General features: G+C 45.8%; 7 protein-coding genes across 7 annotated transcripts; 3 read left to right on the top strand and 4 right to left on the bottom strand.

Moving 5' to 3' along the window:
- Nucleotides 1-75: 75 nt before the first annotated feature.
- On the bottom strand, nt 76-4,050 carry V1513DRAFT_290883 (uncharacterized protein). Its single transcript, XM_066894610.1, has 2 exons — nt 3,937-4,050; nt 76-3,804 (listed from the first exon to the last, which is right to left on the bottom strand). Exon 2 carries the CDS (start codon nt 3,738-3,740, stop codon nt 480-482), a length of 3,261 nt encoding a protein of 1,086 aa, XP_066754790.1. The 5' UTR covers nt 3,741-3,804; nt 3,937-4,050; the 3' UTR covers nt 76-479.
- A 347-nt stretch (nt 4,051-4,397) lies between these two features.
- V1513DRAFT_440399 (Scd6-like Sm domain-containing protein) lies at nt 4,398-6,789 on the top strand. Its single transcript, XM_066897363.1, has 4 exons — nt 4,398-4,655; nt 4,853-4,971; nt 5,130-5,251; nt 5,478-6,789. Exons 1-4 carry the CDS (start codon nt 4,603-4,605, stop codon nt 6,522-6,524), a joined length of 1,341 nt encoding a protein of 446 aa, XP_066754789.1. The 5' UTR covers nt 4,398-4,602; the 3' UTR covers nt 6,525-6,789.
- V1513DRAFT_483634 (ABC1 family-domain-containing protein) lies at nt 6,787-9,063 on the top strand. The gene is made up of 3 exons (XM_066900424.1): nt 6,787-8,076; nt 8,130-8,491; nt 8,541-9,063. Exons 1-3 carry the CDS (start codon nt 7,059-7,061, stop codon nt 8,973-8,975), a joined length of 1,815 nt encoding a protein of 604 aa, XP_066754788.1. The 5' UTR covers nt 6,787-7,058; the 3' UTR covers nt 8,976-9,063.
- V1513DRAFT_396700 (LrgB-like family-domain-containing protein) lies at nt 9,009-11,779 on the bottom strand. Its single transcript, XM_066895389.1, has 3 exons — nt 11,261-11,779; nt 9,412-11,200; nt 9,009-9,358 (listed from the first exon to the last, which is right to left on the bottom strand). The coding sequence occupies exons 1-3, from the start codon at nt 11,321-11,323 to the stop codon at nt 9,195-9,197; spliced, it is 2,016 nt and encodes a 671-aa protein (XP_066754787.1). The 5' UTR covers nt 11,324-11,779; the 3' UTR covers nt 9,009-9,194.
- A 367-nt stretch (nt 11,780-12,146) lies between these two features.
- Nucleotides 12,147-13,089, top strand: V1513DRAFT_440390 (uncharacterized protein). The gene is made up of 3 exons (XM_066897362.1): nt 12,147-12,362; nt 12,420-12,528; nt 12,600-13,089. The coding sequence occupies exons 1-3, from the start codon at nt 12,317-12,319 to the stop codon at nt 12,883-12,885; spliced, it is 441 nt and encodes a 146-aa protein (XP_066754786.1). The 5' UTR covers nt 12,147-12,316; the 3' UTR covers nt 12,886-13,089.
- A 34-nt stretch (nt 13,090-13,123) lies between these two features.
- V1513DRAFT_290424 (isoprenoid synthase domain-containing protein) lies at nt 13,124-15,048 on the bottom strand. Its single transcript, XM_066894609.1, has 2 exons — nt 13,605-15,048; nt 13,124-13,550 (listed from the first exon to the last, which is right to left on the bottom strand). The coding sequence occupies exons 1-2, from the start codon at nt 14,934-14,936 to the stop codon at nt 13,389-13,391; spliced, it is 1,494 nt and encodes a 497-aa protein (XP_066754785.1). The 5' UTR covers nt 14,937-15,048; the 3' UTR covers nt 13,124-13,388.
- Nucleotides 15,049-15,566: 518 nt separating this feature from the next.
- V1513DRAFT_440385 (uncharacterized protein) lies at nt 15,567-16,458 on the bottom strand. Its single transcript, XM_066897361.1, has 4 exons — nt 16,175-16,458; nt 16,044-16,125; nt 15,823-15,986; nt 15,567-15,756 (listed from the first exon to the last, which is right to left on the bottom strand). Exons 1-4 carry the CDS (start codon nt 16,421-16,423, stop codon nt 15,724-15,726), a joined length of 528 nt encoding a protein of 175 aa, XP_066754784.1. The 5' UTR covers nt 16,424-16,458; the 3' UTR covers nt 15,567-15,723.
- Between the last annotated feature and the right edge of the window lie 149 nt (nt 16,459-16,607).

Raw genomic sequence — 16,607 nt, 5'->3', positions numbered from 1 at the left:
AGGTTAACTCTAGTTATCACACTTAAGAGATGTCAAACCGATGTAGTTTATTTTTATCTTGGGACATAACGCTATGGCATAGTCTGCTTCAACTGGACGAAATATAGGCTATTCTCTTTTCGGGAGTGACCTAAATCACAGCCTGTATAAAAGATATTGGAGCCCATCCGGTCAACCCAAAAAAACCGGTCGTCCTTGGAAGACGGCCTTGACATAAAAATTTGCAACAAATAATAATTAATTGGTACATATAATTTAACACTATACTTATACCCACACTACTTCAGACATTTGCAAGCAGCATACAAATCGAATTATACAATAACGAACCAGAAAACATTATCGTAGCTCACATCTATATCACTCAAGACCATATGCCTATATACATTATCTCATATTACCAATCCCAAACATGTCAATATCGCGCAGTTAATGAATGACAGATTGCACTAAGTTGATGAATTTTGCCCGACTTCATGTCACAACAAACCCTTGACGACTTCAGAGAGTATATCCATTTTCTTCTCGCGTTGCTTGATCTCCTCCAGTGCTGCAATTATGGCATCCAGTTTCTGGTCTTGTTTGGCCATGGCGTCGGTAACGGCACTTGAGACGATATCTTTCACAGCTTCCGCAAAGTCAGAGCTGACAGCATTATTCACATTGCTGGCAATCGATTTGGAAAAGTCCGACGAGTACAGGAGTGACTGCAGGTCAGGAGTAGCGATGGAATTTATAGCTTTCTCGACCGCCGCCGTCGTAGATTTCGTAATCGACTCGGCAAATATTTTGATAGTCTCCTCCGAAATCGAAAGAGCAGCCGGTTCTGTAGTTGAAGTTCTGTAGTGTACATCTGTTGCGGCAGCTTTCTGCTTCTCCTTTCCTTTACCTCTACCCTTTGCTGGCGACTGCTCGGGCTTTTTATCCTTTTCAGGCGATACGGGGCGCTCTTTTGCAGTCGGTTCTTTTGCAGTCAGTTCTTTTGAAGTTGGTTCTTTTGAAGTCGATTCTTTTGAAGTCGATTCTTTTGGAATCGGTGCCGGCGCAGGACTCTCCGCAGCATCAGCTGCTGGCGGCGGTAATCCCAATGCACTCGCACTTTCCCGCGTAAGAATCTCTTTCCTTTTCTTCTTCGCAGCGGTAACAGGTCGGAAACTGAACCCAGACGTAGGCACTGTAATTCCAACAACCGGCGACGCAGGTATCTCATGCCCTGCTTCCACACTCGGTTTCTCTTCATCAACTGGCTCCTTGCCGGCGTCGGCAGACTTCTCGAGTTCTTGCTTCTTCTCGACTGGCTTGCTGATCGATTCCGCGGATATATCTTCAACTCCCCGCTTTTTGTTTATTTTCTCCTCTAGCGCGGAAGTCAACTGCTCTAGAGCAATTGTCTCAATTGGCTTCTCTTCTTCCATAAGTGGCTTTTCCTTCTTAGGCTTTTCCCGGTCTTTCTCCTTCTCCTCCTGTAACTTGGTAGGGGTACTCACTGCACCTGGCACAGCCAACACAGCAGTCGCCGCTCGCAATGGAGTTTTGCCAGCCGCACTGGCAAACTTCGCCTTCATAGCACCGAATGGCACAATACTGTGCTTCTTAACTGGCCGACTCTGACTCGGCGATGCCACCAATTCGGACGCGTCCTTACTTCCATTGAGCACCACCGGCGTTGCAGTCTCGTGGACACCTTCAAGCGCTCGGATGGAGACAGAAGTAAGTGGATTAGCTTTCGACCAAGATCCAAATGCGATCGTTTTGGCTGAAACAGGGAAAATTGTGGCGCCTTGGTCATGGCAGATGTATAGATCCAATAACGCGTCCTCACCAGTGATTTCAAGCAATGAGAAACTGATAATCGAGCGTCCAGGGAAGAACGAGTACTCCACAACATAGTCAAAGCCTATTGCCTCCGACTCGGCTCGTACCGGCTGAGATAAGAGCGATTTTATGAATTCAGCCTGATTTGCCGCCACTGCATCGATACCGCCGGATGGATACTTAATGTGGAGGAAGACAAACATGTTGCGCTCCACGTCCGAAACAACAATCATACCAGTGCCGTAACTGATGGAGACGCCGTTTAACGACGACCCGTTTAAACCTTGCGGTAAATGAAACTCCTCAACGATCCTGCCATGTCGCAGATCCCAGATGTGGAACGAATGATTCTGGTTGAATCCGAACAATAGGAATCTCAGCGGCTTCTTCGCTCTCACGACTTCAGGCGAATCGATAAAGTTGATGCTCATGTAACGGGTGCCCTTGCGTGGAGTAAATGCTTTCAATGGATATGTAATGGTGGCTTTTTCTGCGCCCTGTCCAAGAGGCGGTAACTTCGACACATCAAAAATCGTCGCAGTGCCCTCCTTGTTCACGCTCGCAATCGCGGTGCCATCAACGGAAAATATGAAGTCCTTCGAGCCGGTCTCAGATTCAATCACGACAGCATTCTCTCCAACCCGATCCGGCAGTGATGCCCGGCGAATATCGTAAAATGTCTCCGGGTTCAGAGGGAAAATATAGATCCTCTTTGAAATCGCCACTGCCACACATCCGGCGATAGTAGGCCAGTGGACTCTCGACTTAGGCACGTGCTCAGAATTAGGTGGTAGTTTCTCGATCCGAATCAGCTTTCGGTAATGGTTCTGTCGCGGCGTTTGTTTGAAATTCTTGGTCAACAATTCCCACACAATGACTTCATTACTTGCGGTCGTGGAGACGAGCATCGATGTTCCTGACGAGGAGCGGTAGTTGCTGAACAATACGTTTATAATTCTGTTGTCCTCATGACCGACCAAAACTGTGTATGTACCATCTTCCTGGCTAAGAACGCGGATACCGCTGCCCACCGGATACGCAATGAAGTCTTCGTTGACGGCCAGAATATTCCTGTCAAAAGCATTACAATCGCGAGTGAAGTTGGCAATCGCCTCACAATGGTCCACAGAAATTGAGCCGGATTCCGACAATGATTCAATCGACACGATCGAAGGCATTTGCAGCGGCAATCTGAAGCCTGCTGGTACTTCCTCCACTTCTACTTGTGATTCTGGGGCCTGAACCGGTGACTGTGATTCAACAACCGTCTCAACGAGCTGTGACTCTACTGCATCGACTGTTGTTGGCTTCGGGAGCTTGATAGCACCGCTACTCGTAATTGCTGGATCGACAAGTGGTAAAGAGGTAGCATCCGTTGCTTCAGTATTCTCAGCCGTAGCCGGTTCTGGTGGCGCCTCCGGCACAACCTCGTTCTTTAAATTCGTACTTGAGCCTGTCGCTGATTTCGAGATGGGCGTCGGCGGCTGCAACTTGCGCAGGGGCGACTTGGCTTCCAGGTCATGAAATGGATTAGCGTACGTAAATCTCGGCTTTGCATCTAGCAGTTTGGAAGATGAAGATGACGCCGACGATTGCTGTGAATACACAGGTGTAGCTTCTGGCTCTGATATAGGCTCAGGTACAATGCCACGCTTAGCTGGAGAGGGTGCAGTGCTACTGCTATTGCCACTTCCAGTCGGTTTCAGTAATGGCTTCAATTCTCCATCCGGAGTCTTTGGCTGTTCTTCGATTGGGCTCTTTGTTGTGCCATTCGATTTAACAAACAGGCTCGTGATCTTCACGGGGTTCGCAGCTGGAGCTGGTCGCGCAATGGAAACTGCCGGATCCTGGAACGTCGGTGATGATGTCGCATGCTCTGTCTTGCCTTGAAGTAGATTAAGAAGCGCTTTGGAAGACATTCTCATTTGTGTATTATTTCAACCCTATACTCTGCAATAGAACTGAAGTATTATAATAAAGCAATAGCTCCTAAACGCTAAACGATTGGCCATATTAGAATTATTAGAACAACAACTAGCAATCAGATCGTATTGTGGAAGCTTTTGCTCTGTCAATCCCACCGGAACAGAATCAACATCGACCCTAATCAAAACGACTCACCGGTTGTAATCTGAACGTAAAATCCAAACTTTCGTAAATATCAAGCTGTACAATAATTATACAATACAATCCTTTGCAATCGCAAGAGTCGGAAAAAAATAAATGTTGTATACACGACGGAATCAAGTCGTATATATATACGTGTGTTGGTATGATCAATAGCGTGAGTTGTCGATGACCGAAACGCACGGCGGGCAAGTCCGGCTGAACCCTGTCATGATCTCATGAACCGGCGGCATAGGTTCAATTACAAATTATGTAGACTTTACGCGACTATTTTAATTATTTTACAGCTAAGTTAGACACCGGCAGTTTTGCCAAATATTAACTGAAATTCTCAGTAGCCAGGAGCTGCTGTCATGGCTATAAGCTAAACCCCTAGTCTGGTTAGTTGCGCATCTGCAGTATGAGTACAACGCTTAAATCTCTTGACTGAAGATGTAAACGTTTAATTATGCCGTATTTATAAAACATTAGGTGCCACAAACATCGAAAGAGCAAAACATTATGCCGTAACTGCCAGACTTACATTCTCGCAATTGCCTTGACCTATGAACCCCTCAATCTTTTAGTTGGACCTTTGTGTTCGCGGTGAGTTTTTCTGAAAATCCTCTTCTCCCCCTTCATAGCACTCACTTGCGAGTTGATCCTGCCTTGCAAGATAATATGTCGCAATACATTGGAAGTAGAATTTCCTTATTTTCGAATAGCGATATTCGGTAAGTCTATTTGGTGATATGATCGGTCGCTTGGTGGATTATCGCCTTCGACTCTCTGCGAAAGATGTGCCGCGATGTGTGCGCTTAGGAGAGCGGTCCATAATCTTGTTACTCTTCTACGCCTGATATTGCACTGCACTGAAGATTAAGTTGAAGCGTAATTGATCAGCGCAATTGCTAATATAATATTATTGTAGATACGTTGGTGTCCTTCACGAGATAGATGCGGATGCATCCACACTGACTCTAAAAGATGTGCGCTCGTTTGGTACCGAAGGAAGAAGAGGCAAACCATCCGAGGAGATTCCTGCCACTGGTGAGTCCGTTTTATTCAATTGATCATTAGATCAGCAGATCAGTCGTGAGCTTTTTTTCAATGACGCTCTAAGAGTTAAAATGTCGAGGGCTCAACTCCTGGACCCATGCAAGGTTTTATTCACATTAGAGAATCATAGCCACTGACTTAGATGACAGACAATGTTTACGAGTTCATTGTTTTCCGTGGATCGGAGGTGAAAGACCTTGTCATTGAAGAAGAGGAGGAAGCACTGCAGCCCCCAAAGATATCAATTCCGAATGATCCCGCTATTATTCAGGTTAGTCAAATTGTTGTTCTGTGGTTTAACACTGGGATGAATGCATGGAAGACTTTACATGATGAAAAACCACGGATGTTTTATATTCCGAGAGTGCAAATACAAACTATGTGGAAGCAACCGTTGCCTTCCTTCTGACTCTTACACTTCCTAAATTCTCCTTGTGATTAAATGCTGCAAGTATACTATACTATTGACATTGCGTACTGACTTAATTGTGCTTCAGAATGCTGCTCCGCCAGCTGGGTTCAGACCACCTCCTCCAGGACAGTATCCTCCACCACAGCCACAACAGGGATTTGTTCCTCCATACTATCCTCAGCAGCCCTTCATGCCATATCCACCACAACCTCAATACGACCAATCGCAGGTGCCAGTTGCTGGTGCACCGCCTGCTGCGGTACCCCAACAGAGACCAATTCGACAACCTGCGGGACCGACATCACAACCTGCAACAATTCCTCCTGTGCCTGTGCAGGAGACGAGACCTGATGCTCCACTTGCTCAGACTGCAGGTCGGATTAATGTCGTTCCCGCTGTACCGGTGCCGAAAGCAAGACAAACGGCCAGACTTCAGAGGCCGCCGGCGACACAGGGAGCTGCAGAGATTAGCGTAGAGCAGACACATAATGCCGCACAAGATCTTCTGGAAAGACTTATGCTGGAAACACCGTCAGATGCAGCTCCTACTCCGCTAGCTGCCGCTACGACAACTACTACAAGCACGGCTACTGAGATCCCAACTGGTCCTGCACGGGGAAACTTCTCGCAGAGAGGCTTCAGGCAGAATGGTGCTCAGCGATATAGCTACAACAACTATGGGCGACATGGCGGTACTGGTCCTCGCACTCCGCGATTCGACGTGCCTGCGTCCGATTTCAATTTCGAGGAAAGCAATGCAAAGTTCCGCAAGGATGCTATTGCGAAGGAAGTTTCTGCCAAAGACGAAGATGATATCGAGGACATTGAGGGCGAAGGGTCTGAGTCCACGGAGGTGTATTATGACAAGTCGAGTTCGTTTTTCGATAACATTTCTAGCGGTACAAAAGAACGATTTGACGGTAATGCCAATGATCGACTGGGCCGTCAGCAAGAGCGCCAGTTAAATATGGAGACGTTCGGGCAGGCGAGCGTAGATACGGGACGATACCGCGGTCGAGGAAGAGGTCGGGGAAGAGGCGGCTACTATGGCCGTGGTCGAACTGGACTCGGCCCTCGTGGTGGATTCAGATCACAAGGGGCTCCTCACCCATCCCAGCAGCAACAGGCGTAGTCATGCAACTACTTGAAAATATGAATTTAAGATGTAGTTATTGTAGACAGAAATGGATGCGAACGAATAAAGAACTAAATGTATTTATGTTACGGTGTTCCCTTTTTGTGTATTCATGGCATCGATTGCTGTTTGTAATAAAATTGTTATAGTAGAGTAAAATTGTAAAGGGAAATGTACGAGCTAGGGTATGGTTGTGATATTATGTATGTCGATCTTTGTTTTTGATACTATGTGACTTATAACTTAATTGATAGTTATAGTATTTCAGTACTTGCCAGATAAAAGCCAGCAGCAAGTGACTCCAATTCGGGCATACTCACAGTTTAAAGTTTAAATATCCCTGGCCTTTAACGCGTTTATGCCTTATAGGGCAGGTTCTCATCATGAGCGTTAGATACCCCTTCGGAAGAGATCTAGCCCTTTGAACGTCAAACTCAACCACGCGATTTCTCTCACCATCACTGCTACAAACAGAGAGCACGTCTGCTGGACCAATGATTTCGTCGACCTTCGTGAGCTGATATACGACACATGTTCCGATCACTACTTTGGACCTCCCGGAAGACCCGACTGTTCTGCAACGTGGACCAACCGGCTCAGTCGTGCCGTTTGAAGCAACATCGGGCGAGGAGGCGATACATCCAGACGGGTACCAAGGAAAGTAGTCTCCTATGGCGCAAGACAACGAAAGAAGCCTCATGGCACAGGAATGACGGAGAGCGACTTAAAGAGCGGGTCGTGCTCAAATCTGCAACCGGGAAGGCAATCGCCACTTTGTCACTTGCGGGAGCTACAGGCGCGGGGTCCTATTTCTACAATGAGTTGGAGGATATGTTTAATCATGCGGTTATGGTCTCGGAGCGAAGCACGAGAATTGTCGTGGCAGCTGCGAAGTGTTTCGACGATTACAGAATTATTCTGGGAAAGAACTTCGATACCGAAGAGCAACGGCAAAAGGCTCTGTCCGAATGCCACAAACGATGCGCGGAAAGGACGTATAGCGTCCTTGAAGCCAATGCCGGCATTTACATTAAAATGGGACAGCATTTGAGTGCTATGACATATCTGCTGCCACCAGAGTGGACGACTACATTTATTCCATTCCAAGATCAGTGCCCCGTCTCGTCGGTTGAGAGCGTTCGGGAGTTATTTTTGAAAGACATGGGAGTTGAGCTTGAGGAGATATTTTCCGAATTTGACCCGGTTCCTCTAGGTACAGCCAGCTTGGCACAAGTGCATAAGGCTCGGTTGCGCGAGACTGGAGAAGAGGTCGCGGTGAAAATTCAGCATCCAGCACTAGCAGAGTTTATTCCTCTCGACCTCAAATTGACAAACTTGGTATTCAGTGCGATAGACAGATTTTTCCCGGAGTATCCTATGATGTGGTTATATCATGAGTTGGACTCCTCAATATTTGTCGAACTGGATTTTACAAAGGAGGCTCAATATGCAACTGAGACACAGACGTATTTCCGGGATAAGCAAGGTCGTACCGCGCTTCGGATTCCCACTGTGAAGTGGGCTAAACCTAGGATATTGGTCATGGAATGTGTGTATCACTTGTTTTGTGTAATGGGGACATTTTTTTTAACAATATGAAAGTTATTACCGGCGCTAGGCCGTATGATATCAAGTTTCTTGACGCCCACAACATCTCACGCAACGAAGTCAGCATTTGTCTTTCTCACATTTTCAACACAATGATCTTTACTCCTGGAGTTCGTGTGCATTGCGACCCTCACGCAGGAAACCTTGCCATCAGACCTCTTAGCAACCGTGAGCGTGGCCCATGGTATAATCGCGGTCACAATTTCGAAATTATTTTATATGACCACGGTTTATATCGAGAAGTGCCTCTCGATCTGAGACGGAGTTATTCGAAGTTTTGGTTGTCCGTTATTGACTCCGATGAAGCGGGTATGCGAAAATATGCCAAGGAATTTGCTGGCATTTCCGACGACCAGGTCAGTATTGAAACTCGATGCAGTATTGATGTACTAAGACTGTTTATAGTTCCCGTTGTTTGCCAGTGCAATTACAGGTCGCGATTTCCAAACCGTGAAGAGTTCCATCATGACCCGCAGAAGCAAAGATGAGATGAAGAAAATGACAGTAGCACTGCAAGGGGGGCTCATGCCCAACCTGATACAGCTTCTTTCTGGAGTACCCCCGATCGTTCTATTAATTCTCAAGACTAACGATCTCACGCGCGCATTGGACGAAAGTCTCGAAACCACTTTGGGCCCTGAACGAACGTTTCTGATTATGGCTAATTATTGCGCGCGGACAGTGTACGCTGAGGACCGTGAGAAATTGCGGCAAATCTCAATTTTCAATCCCAAGAGAATTATCAGTGAGTTTGAGGCATTCTGGAAATACTTTAAGCGACAGAGCAAAGTAAAAGCTTTCGATATTACATTATGGTTTGCCAATATTTTGCATATATAAAAGACCTAGTTCATGAATGTTGAGGCGCTCTTGTAAGATAAATTTTAGAGTCTCATTTTAATATAATAGATAATATACAATAGATTAACACACATCCATTCAACATGCACAAAGAGTAGTCCCCTTGGGCCTCAAACTTGCACCGTATGTAGAGCCAAAATAAATTCAAAATTTGCCGCATATACATTCTACCTTCACCAAAAGAATTGAGAGACAAATTTATGACAGTCCAACCATATGTCGCATCACATGCACAATTGGCGTAATAGCGCTTAGTATGATTAATGTTGTGCCGAATAGAACGAAACTTAAACTGCTAAGGGCGCTGGCTCGGGGGTCGATTGTGAGCAGATGCGCAGTCGCGACTGCTGACGAATTTATACCTAGAAACGTTAGCGATAGTTAGAATGTATGCGTCATGATTACCGATGCATACCAAGAGTGATTCCTCTGGTAAGATAGTCGTCTTCCCTGATTTTGAGTCCAGCGAGAATATATGATCCAATTAGCACACCAATTATGCCACTCAGAATAGCAGTTACTGCCACCAGAGACTGCGATCCACCGAGTGACTGTACGACTGGTAGCGCCAGTGCAAGGGTCACACTGCGACCTATAAAGGATATACTCCGTTGTGCGGAGATACCTATGGCGTAACAGAGAGGTGGATATGCAAAAAAAGTAACAAGGCCGATAACGACATTAGGAATAATAATGATAATGAAATGCTTCTTCAAATCTCCCCGATAACGATACATCGGGAGTGCGAGAGCTACGATACTGACATCAAGCATTGTCTTGAGCAGGTCACCCGCGCCTGGTAAAACGCTTTTATATTCGCCAACTCCAAATAGATTCAAATATGTGCGACCAGTGCTGTACGCGTACAGACCCCAGTTAAGATCTCTATGATAAGCAATGGACATAACGTATATGCCGAGAATAGTAAAGCCAGAGCATGTGAAAATTGGATGAATAAATCGACGGACCTTAGCGGGTAAACGTAGCCCCAAAAACAGCATCAAGATCGTAAACGTGCTATGCGCGATCAAAGTGTAACCAGTCGCGAAATAGACAGGAAGTCCCACACAGAAGAATATAGTAGTGTAGAGTAGCGTGTCCAGATACCGAGTAATTGTGGCAGCAAATAATTCTGCCCTTTGGGACGGCGTAGTCAACAGTGATCTTGTGTGCGCAGAACCTTCTTGGGACGGAGTAGACTGCACCATAACACCGTTTGACCCATGAGCTGCATTATCTGAGGAACCGGGGAGTCCATCATAATTGCTCTTTCTATCATCTTCTGTATTATTAGTGGTACCCGTACCAGAGTGGCTGCCTCTAGCACTATTGGCCATACTGTGACCGGTGAGAACTCGCCGGATAGTGTTGAATGTATTAGTCCGCGCGAGGTCGTTGCTCTGACTTCGTGATATACGTGACGCTCGCGTTGCAATTGGATTAAGGCTGTTGGTACTGCTTCCGTCGTCCATGCTCGCTAAGTCGGAATCAACTTCTCTATTCATCATGGCTTCTTGCTGTGATAGTGACAGTGGGATATCAATCCTATGGTCGTGCCGTCGGAAGGTCGACGCGACAGGTTCAGGCAGGTCGAGTTTCAGAGTTCTTTGTTCCGAATGATGTGCAGAATCGTCAACTCCCAAAACGTTTCTTGAGTGGTAGAGTTCATCCAATTCAATTGCTCCTGTCAAATCCTGTGCAGAATCAGCTGAGCTTGGGTGGCGGTGATCCCGAAAATCTGACGCTGCAGGGGGGAGCTCTTCTGCTCTCTCAAAAATCGCGCGCTTAGATGTGCCAAATATTTTCTGCAAAAACAGTACCATATATGCAGTCACGGCCATCATGACTACAAATCCAAGAATAAATACCGCAGCAATCTTTCCGACTTCTGCACCTCCGACTGCCGGCGATAGAGGAAGAAGTACGAATGAAGGTGTAAAGAACGTGTTAATCCATCGCAACGAGAATCCAAGTGGCACGTCAATGATCCTGGAGAACACTGCAGTCCTACGGGAACCAATAGTAATATCAAGAAATATTAAGACAAGGAACAGTAGAATCATGCAAATGACAGAAGCAGGGAAATTGACCGGAGTAAGTGATATGGTTCTGTGAACGCCATAGAGGGCTAGTAGCACAAAGATAATGCCAACTGGGACCAGAATAAATGATCGAAATAGATATCTGTAATTATTTCGGGCAGCCTGTCATAGTTTGTCAAAACAACCGAACTGCACACTGCACATAAATTGAAGGTGACTCACGAGACTAACTGCGTTTACAGAATCGATCGCCAGCGTTTTTGCTGGCGACTCCTCTTGGACCATGGCTGTGGCTATAGTTCATCCAGCACCAGTGAAAACGATACGGCCGGGAAGAATCGACAATGGGAAGTCAACTAGGATGCACAGCTCAGTTGTATTAGAAGAAAAGTCCGGGGATAAGTTAATATAATTTGTTAGTCGGACGACAGGGTAATTAAATGGAACTGACTTCGAAGCTTCGTGCATGAGCGACATTATGAATGGCTGATGGAGACTGGAGGCCGATAATGTGCGTGTACGACTCCCAACGACGCAATGCCTAGCTTCAATATTGTCATTAAGAACGTAGTTATTTAGGACCGTTAACTGCGAGATGTAACGGGATGCACGAAGAAGAAAATGTAGACTTAAAACAGGGGGGAGCAGAAGATGTGGTTACCCGGCTCTCAAATGGTAACTCAGGGGTTTGCCATCTCCGCCTGACCGAACTCAACGACCAATGTTTTGTCTATTTCTTTTCGGCATCCTACATCCACGACGACCTTTATGCTCGATAGTAGCTTGCAATTTATATATTAGGCGCCTTCTCGGAGAATCTGATGTAAACTATTAGTACTCCACGCTAGATGACTTATATTCCGAATCCACAACCTCATACAGCCATTCACCCTCGTGGCAAATCAGGCGATTGTCCCACAAGTTAGGCCTAATCAGTTCCAAATAACTTTTAGCTATTAGTTTGTGTTTGTTATTGTAGATTGAGGCGCGGAGATGCCCGGCTACTACGTCATTACTTACGTACCTCGTCAGGCCGACCAGTACGTCATCAAATGAGCCGCACGAGCTACCACTTGTCCGCGTCCATCGTGGCCTGGTGCAAAACCGTTTCACAACAGACATATATAGCATCAGCTCTATCCTGGTCCGCTTGATTCTCTGTTCTTGTCTTGAATCATCTATAATCAGTCACCACCGGATCGGTTTTATTCACAGTTATTTCGTTCAAATCCAGATTTGAGATTGAACCTCACGTTAATTATTTGTACCAGTGAAACAATGGATCCTATTGGTTCTTTGATCGTTGTGATCGCCTCCCTTTTCAGTAAGTCATCTCAGTAATCTTAACTCAGTGATTTAGAATTAACTGGATGGTGCGTAGTTCCTCCTTTAGGAGTTTTCTTCATCAGCGGTTGCTCCGTTGATTTTATCATTAACGTTGGCCTCACTATGCTCGGTTATTTGCCCGGTCTTCTCCATGCACTCTATCTGTTGGTACCCCATCCCTGCCACTCATATTCTGTGTATTTATCTTTTTTAAATGCTAACGACTGTTCGACAGAGAGTACATATACTATACTCGCAGAGAGGATGCCGCCAACGGTGTTACTAACACAGCTCGTGCACCTGGAGTCTATTCCGACGTCATCCAACGAGGTGGCTATTCCCTTCGCCACATTCGATCCCGTGAATCTGCTCGTGCTGTGTCCCCGCGTCCTGCCCAGTACAGAGACAACGCCATGGGGCCTGCCGTGTCTTCGGCGCCTCAGCCACAGAAGCAGACTCCCCCACCAAAGTATGAAGAAGCCCGACCACAAATGAAGGGCGGCGCGCGAGTGATGGAGTAGACAAGTGCGCCGAACTGAAAATGGTTGTATATCAAAAGATAACTCGGTGTTCTTGATTTGTTAATTGGGGGGAGTTCTCTTTTTCGCTGGATTGATATATGGAACATGGACTTTAAAAGCTGGAGTTATTAACAACGACTACAAACTTGAGCATAAGTAATACAAATGAACTGATAAATAGCAACCAAGTAAACTCAACTGGACAACTATATACGAAGGCTCAAAAGTCACTCTAAATTCGCGTCTAGATAAAGCGTAAGAACCACAAAAATGATATGCTACAAAGGAAATCCCAAAAGTCGTCAATTTTATTGCGGAACAGACGCGATATATAATCCACGTCCACAAAATTCACAATAGAAGAAAATGATAAGCCAGGATATTCCAAGGCCCTGCCATCGGTAAGCCTTGCCAATATAGCACTATTGGAATAAAGTTCGGCACAGATGTCGTCTTAATTGCCAAATTTCCATATCGGACGACCTTTAGTTTCTTCCTTATTGTTACTTCTTTCTGTTAAGCACTGTAACTGTCATGTCGATTAATGCAACTTTTGCGGTGGAATCTGGGAAGTCTGCGATGGCGTCTCGGGCTTGATCACAGTACTCCTTCGCCAATTGTCGCGTCTTTTCAACCCCATCTGATTCTGTGACCAACTGTCGAGACTGCAAACTTCATTAGAACAATATTTCTTGAGAAGTAAATCACTTTCATTATACCTTTTCAACATCGCCAGGTTGTGAAAATTTCCGCCTGATCATTGGTCCTAGTTCAGGATGTTGTTTCCACGCAAACAAAGCCGGTGCAGTGGCAAGACCAAGCTGTAGATCAGCACCAGCTGGCTTACCCAGATCAGATTCGGTGACGGTGTAATCGAGCAGATCGTCAACCAACTGAAATGCCATGCCCAAATTCTTTCCATACTGATATGCGGAATCCACAATGTCCTCCCGCGCACCAGCGAGAACAGCCGCGCTTCGGCACGATTTTGAGATTAAACTGGCGGTCTTTAGGTATGTCTTCTCGAGGTAATAGTCAAACGTGGCGGGAGTGGCCACGCCAGTAACAGCATCTTCAGGAGCAGTGTTTTTAAGCTGCATAACCTCACCCTCGACAAGGTTAGCTATAACTGTAGAAATGAGTTCGGTAACCTCGGCATTTCTTAACCGAGCCAATGCAACAGAAGCCCGGCCGAGTAAGAAATCACCCGCCAGAATCGCCATCTTATTACCAAACGCACTATTTCCTGATAAGCTTCCCCGTCGTAACTCAGCATCGTCGATGACGTCGTCGTGAAGTAATGACGCTGCATGGATCATTTCCGTGATCTCCGCAAGGCGCCGCTGAGACGGTAAAATTCCTGTCTCTTCTTCGACGGTCTGAAACTTCGTAGTCGTTGCCGCCGATTGAGAGACTGTGGTGGCAATTGTTGACATTATGTTCGTCGGATTGAAATCTCGAAGGATATCCAACGGGCTTATACTTTCGTCGACATTATACTTCTGTTCATAGCTATCTGCCTTCGGTGCACGCAGTACTGCTTGGCTCATTAGTAATACCAGCAGTGGTCGAATATGCTTTCCTTGGCTCTGAACGTAATATTTGGCTGCGGTATCGAGGTTGGGATGCGCCGATCCCAGCAGGTTTCTGATGTTATTCGTTAAGTTCGTCATTTCGGCTGCGACGAGTGACAGCGGATCCGAGAACGCCTTTGATCCCGAAATGCCACTCCTCTCTGCACCCGTGCTCCTTGAAAATACTTCTGATGCGGCACTTGCAACCCTGGCTGGTGCGGAGAAGACGGTACCTAACAACGATGCAACCGAAGATGAAGGTTCCCGTATCCGACTCGATCCACTTTCATCACTCGCTTTAGCAGGCCCCGTGGCAAAATCTGGCCGACTTGAAGACCAGTTTCGAACGCCAGACGAGTATCCTGTTACTGAAATAGTGGCAGGGCCTCGCACTCGAGTTGTCCTTTGACAATTCCGCAAAGCATGGCGCGATAAAACCGAGCAACCTATGGGCGTCCTCACAACCCACCGTGACATTGGGCAGTCTAATGTTCAGGATTTATTGAGATCTGAAAATCAAAACCAAAGTAGCCGTGACCAACAAGATGTAACAAACACCGGAAATTGTCCTGTACAGAATTTTTGAGGTATATTGTCGATTTCGAGCGCCTATTCCCGTTGTTGAGCTACTCGCTTGCAAATCGAGATAGTTTTGAACCGAGACATTAAAAGCACGAAAACGTTGGCGCATATGAAGGCTCAAATGTCTAACCGCTTACCTTTACTGATTGTTATCTATTCCGATTCGCTATTAACCGAGAACCCCTGTATCTTTTCCTTGTAAAAATCCGTATTATTGTTAGAAAAATATTTCAACCAAATAATATGGCCACTTCGTATCGGCTTAGCGAGGTTCTACTATAGCTGGGCGTACGCCTTGAGTTTTTGTTCGCTCGAGATGAAACTGCACCAGCAGCATCGAGTATATATCGCCAGTGCGGATCTTTTAAAAATATTTTTATTTGCATATTAGAAATATGGCATCTAAGCCGGTCAGTGTGGTATCAAGTGGACTACAGCATGCTAATATTGCGCATGCACTTGCTGATTTGCAAGGACCTCAGTTATGGAGCTATAATACGGTAGCTCATCAGTGGAACTCGAGCATGCTAATATTGTGCTGGCACTTGCTGATTTGCAAGGATCCCAGTGACGGAGCTATATTGGCGCGCAAGGTAGCTCATCAATTGCATCTATTATTACTCTCTAAGTGTCTATATGACTCCCGAAACATACAAAATATCTATTTTACTTATGCAAATAACTAAGGCTTGCCCTTGCGAACAGCGCAAATGAACTAGACGATATTATCGATCATTAGCAGTGGCCGCAATACATAATCGCCAACTATTTTGTTACATACGTTAAAAATCTGAGCCTTTTCCCAGTCCCAGACGTCATTTAAAGTGTAGGGGTCCTTGCTTAGGATCTCCTTAACCTGCTCTGTTGACTCAGCGATGATGTTGACAACGGAGCCCTTGAATGACGGAGTGCTGCCTTCAACCACAGGACCGTCGAGATAAACTCCTACGTCGACAAATGTTATTTTAATGCACTGATGATAACATGCAATTAATACCGTACCTCCGGAGACCATGATTCCGGCATCGAACATCCTTTTGACATTCTCTAAATGAGTCGCTCGAACAGCGACACGACGCTCTAACTACGTAGGCCTTAATAATTGATTACTTCGGAGAATTTCTTAGACTTACTGCATCCACCTTATCTGGGATAACGGCGACGTATTCGTACTTCTGAGGCTCCGACATTGTTGTGGAAGTAAGGGAAAACAGCCGTCGACCGGCAAAGTTACCAATGTTCGCACCTTTATTCCGCGTGGTCAGGGCACCTTGATTGGGAGCAGATATACTGTGATAGCGCCTATTACCCGATTTAATGTCGGATAGAACAAAAGGCTGTCGGATTGATAACTTAGACCAAGTGACTACAGATCTGAACATGTCAACTGGTTTGCTGCTCAAACAGCTTCGGTATAAGGACAAAATAGAGTATAGTACCCCCACACAGGCAAGGTCAAATCGGTGTAGCTTACAAATTGATCAGCCTGTACGAGTTTGTGCTTACATTTCATAAAAATTAAACATTAAATCATTAATTAGAATTAAACACGAGCCATTCATTTTT

This window comes from Lipomyces chichibuensis, assembly GCF_038497645.1.
Source record: "Lipomyces chichibuensis strain CBS 12929 unplaced genomic scaffold V1513scaffold_7, whole genome shotgun sequence".
In the NCBI taxonomy this organism is placed as follows: Eukaryota; Fungi; Ascomycota; class Lipomycetes; order Lipomycetales; family Lipomycetaceae; genus Lipomyces; species Lipomyces chichibuensis.
This window is presented reverse-complemented; position numbering and strand designations above follow the sequence as displayed.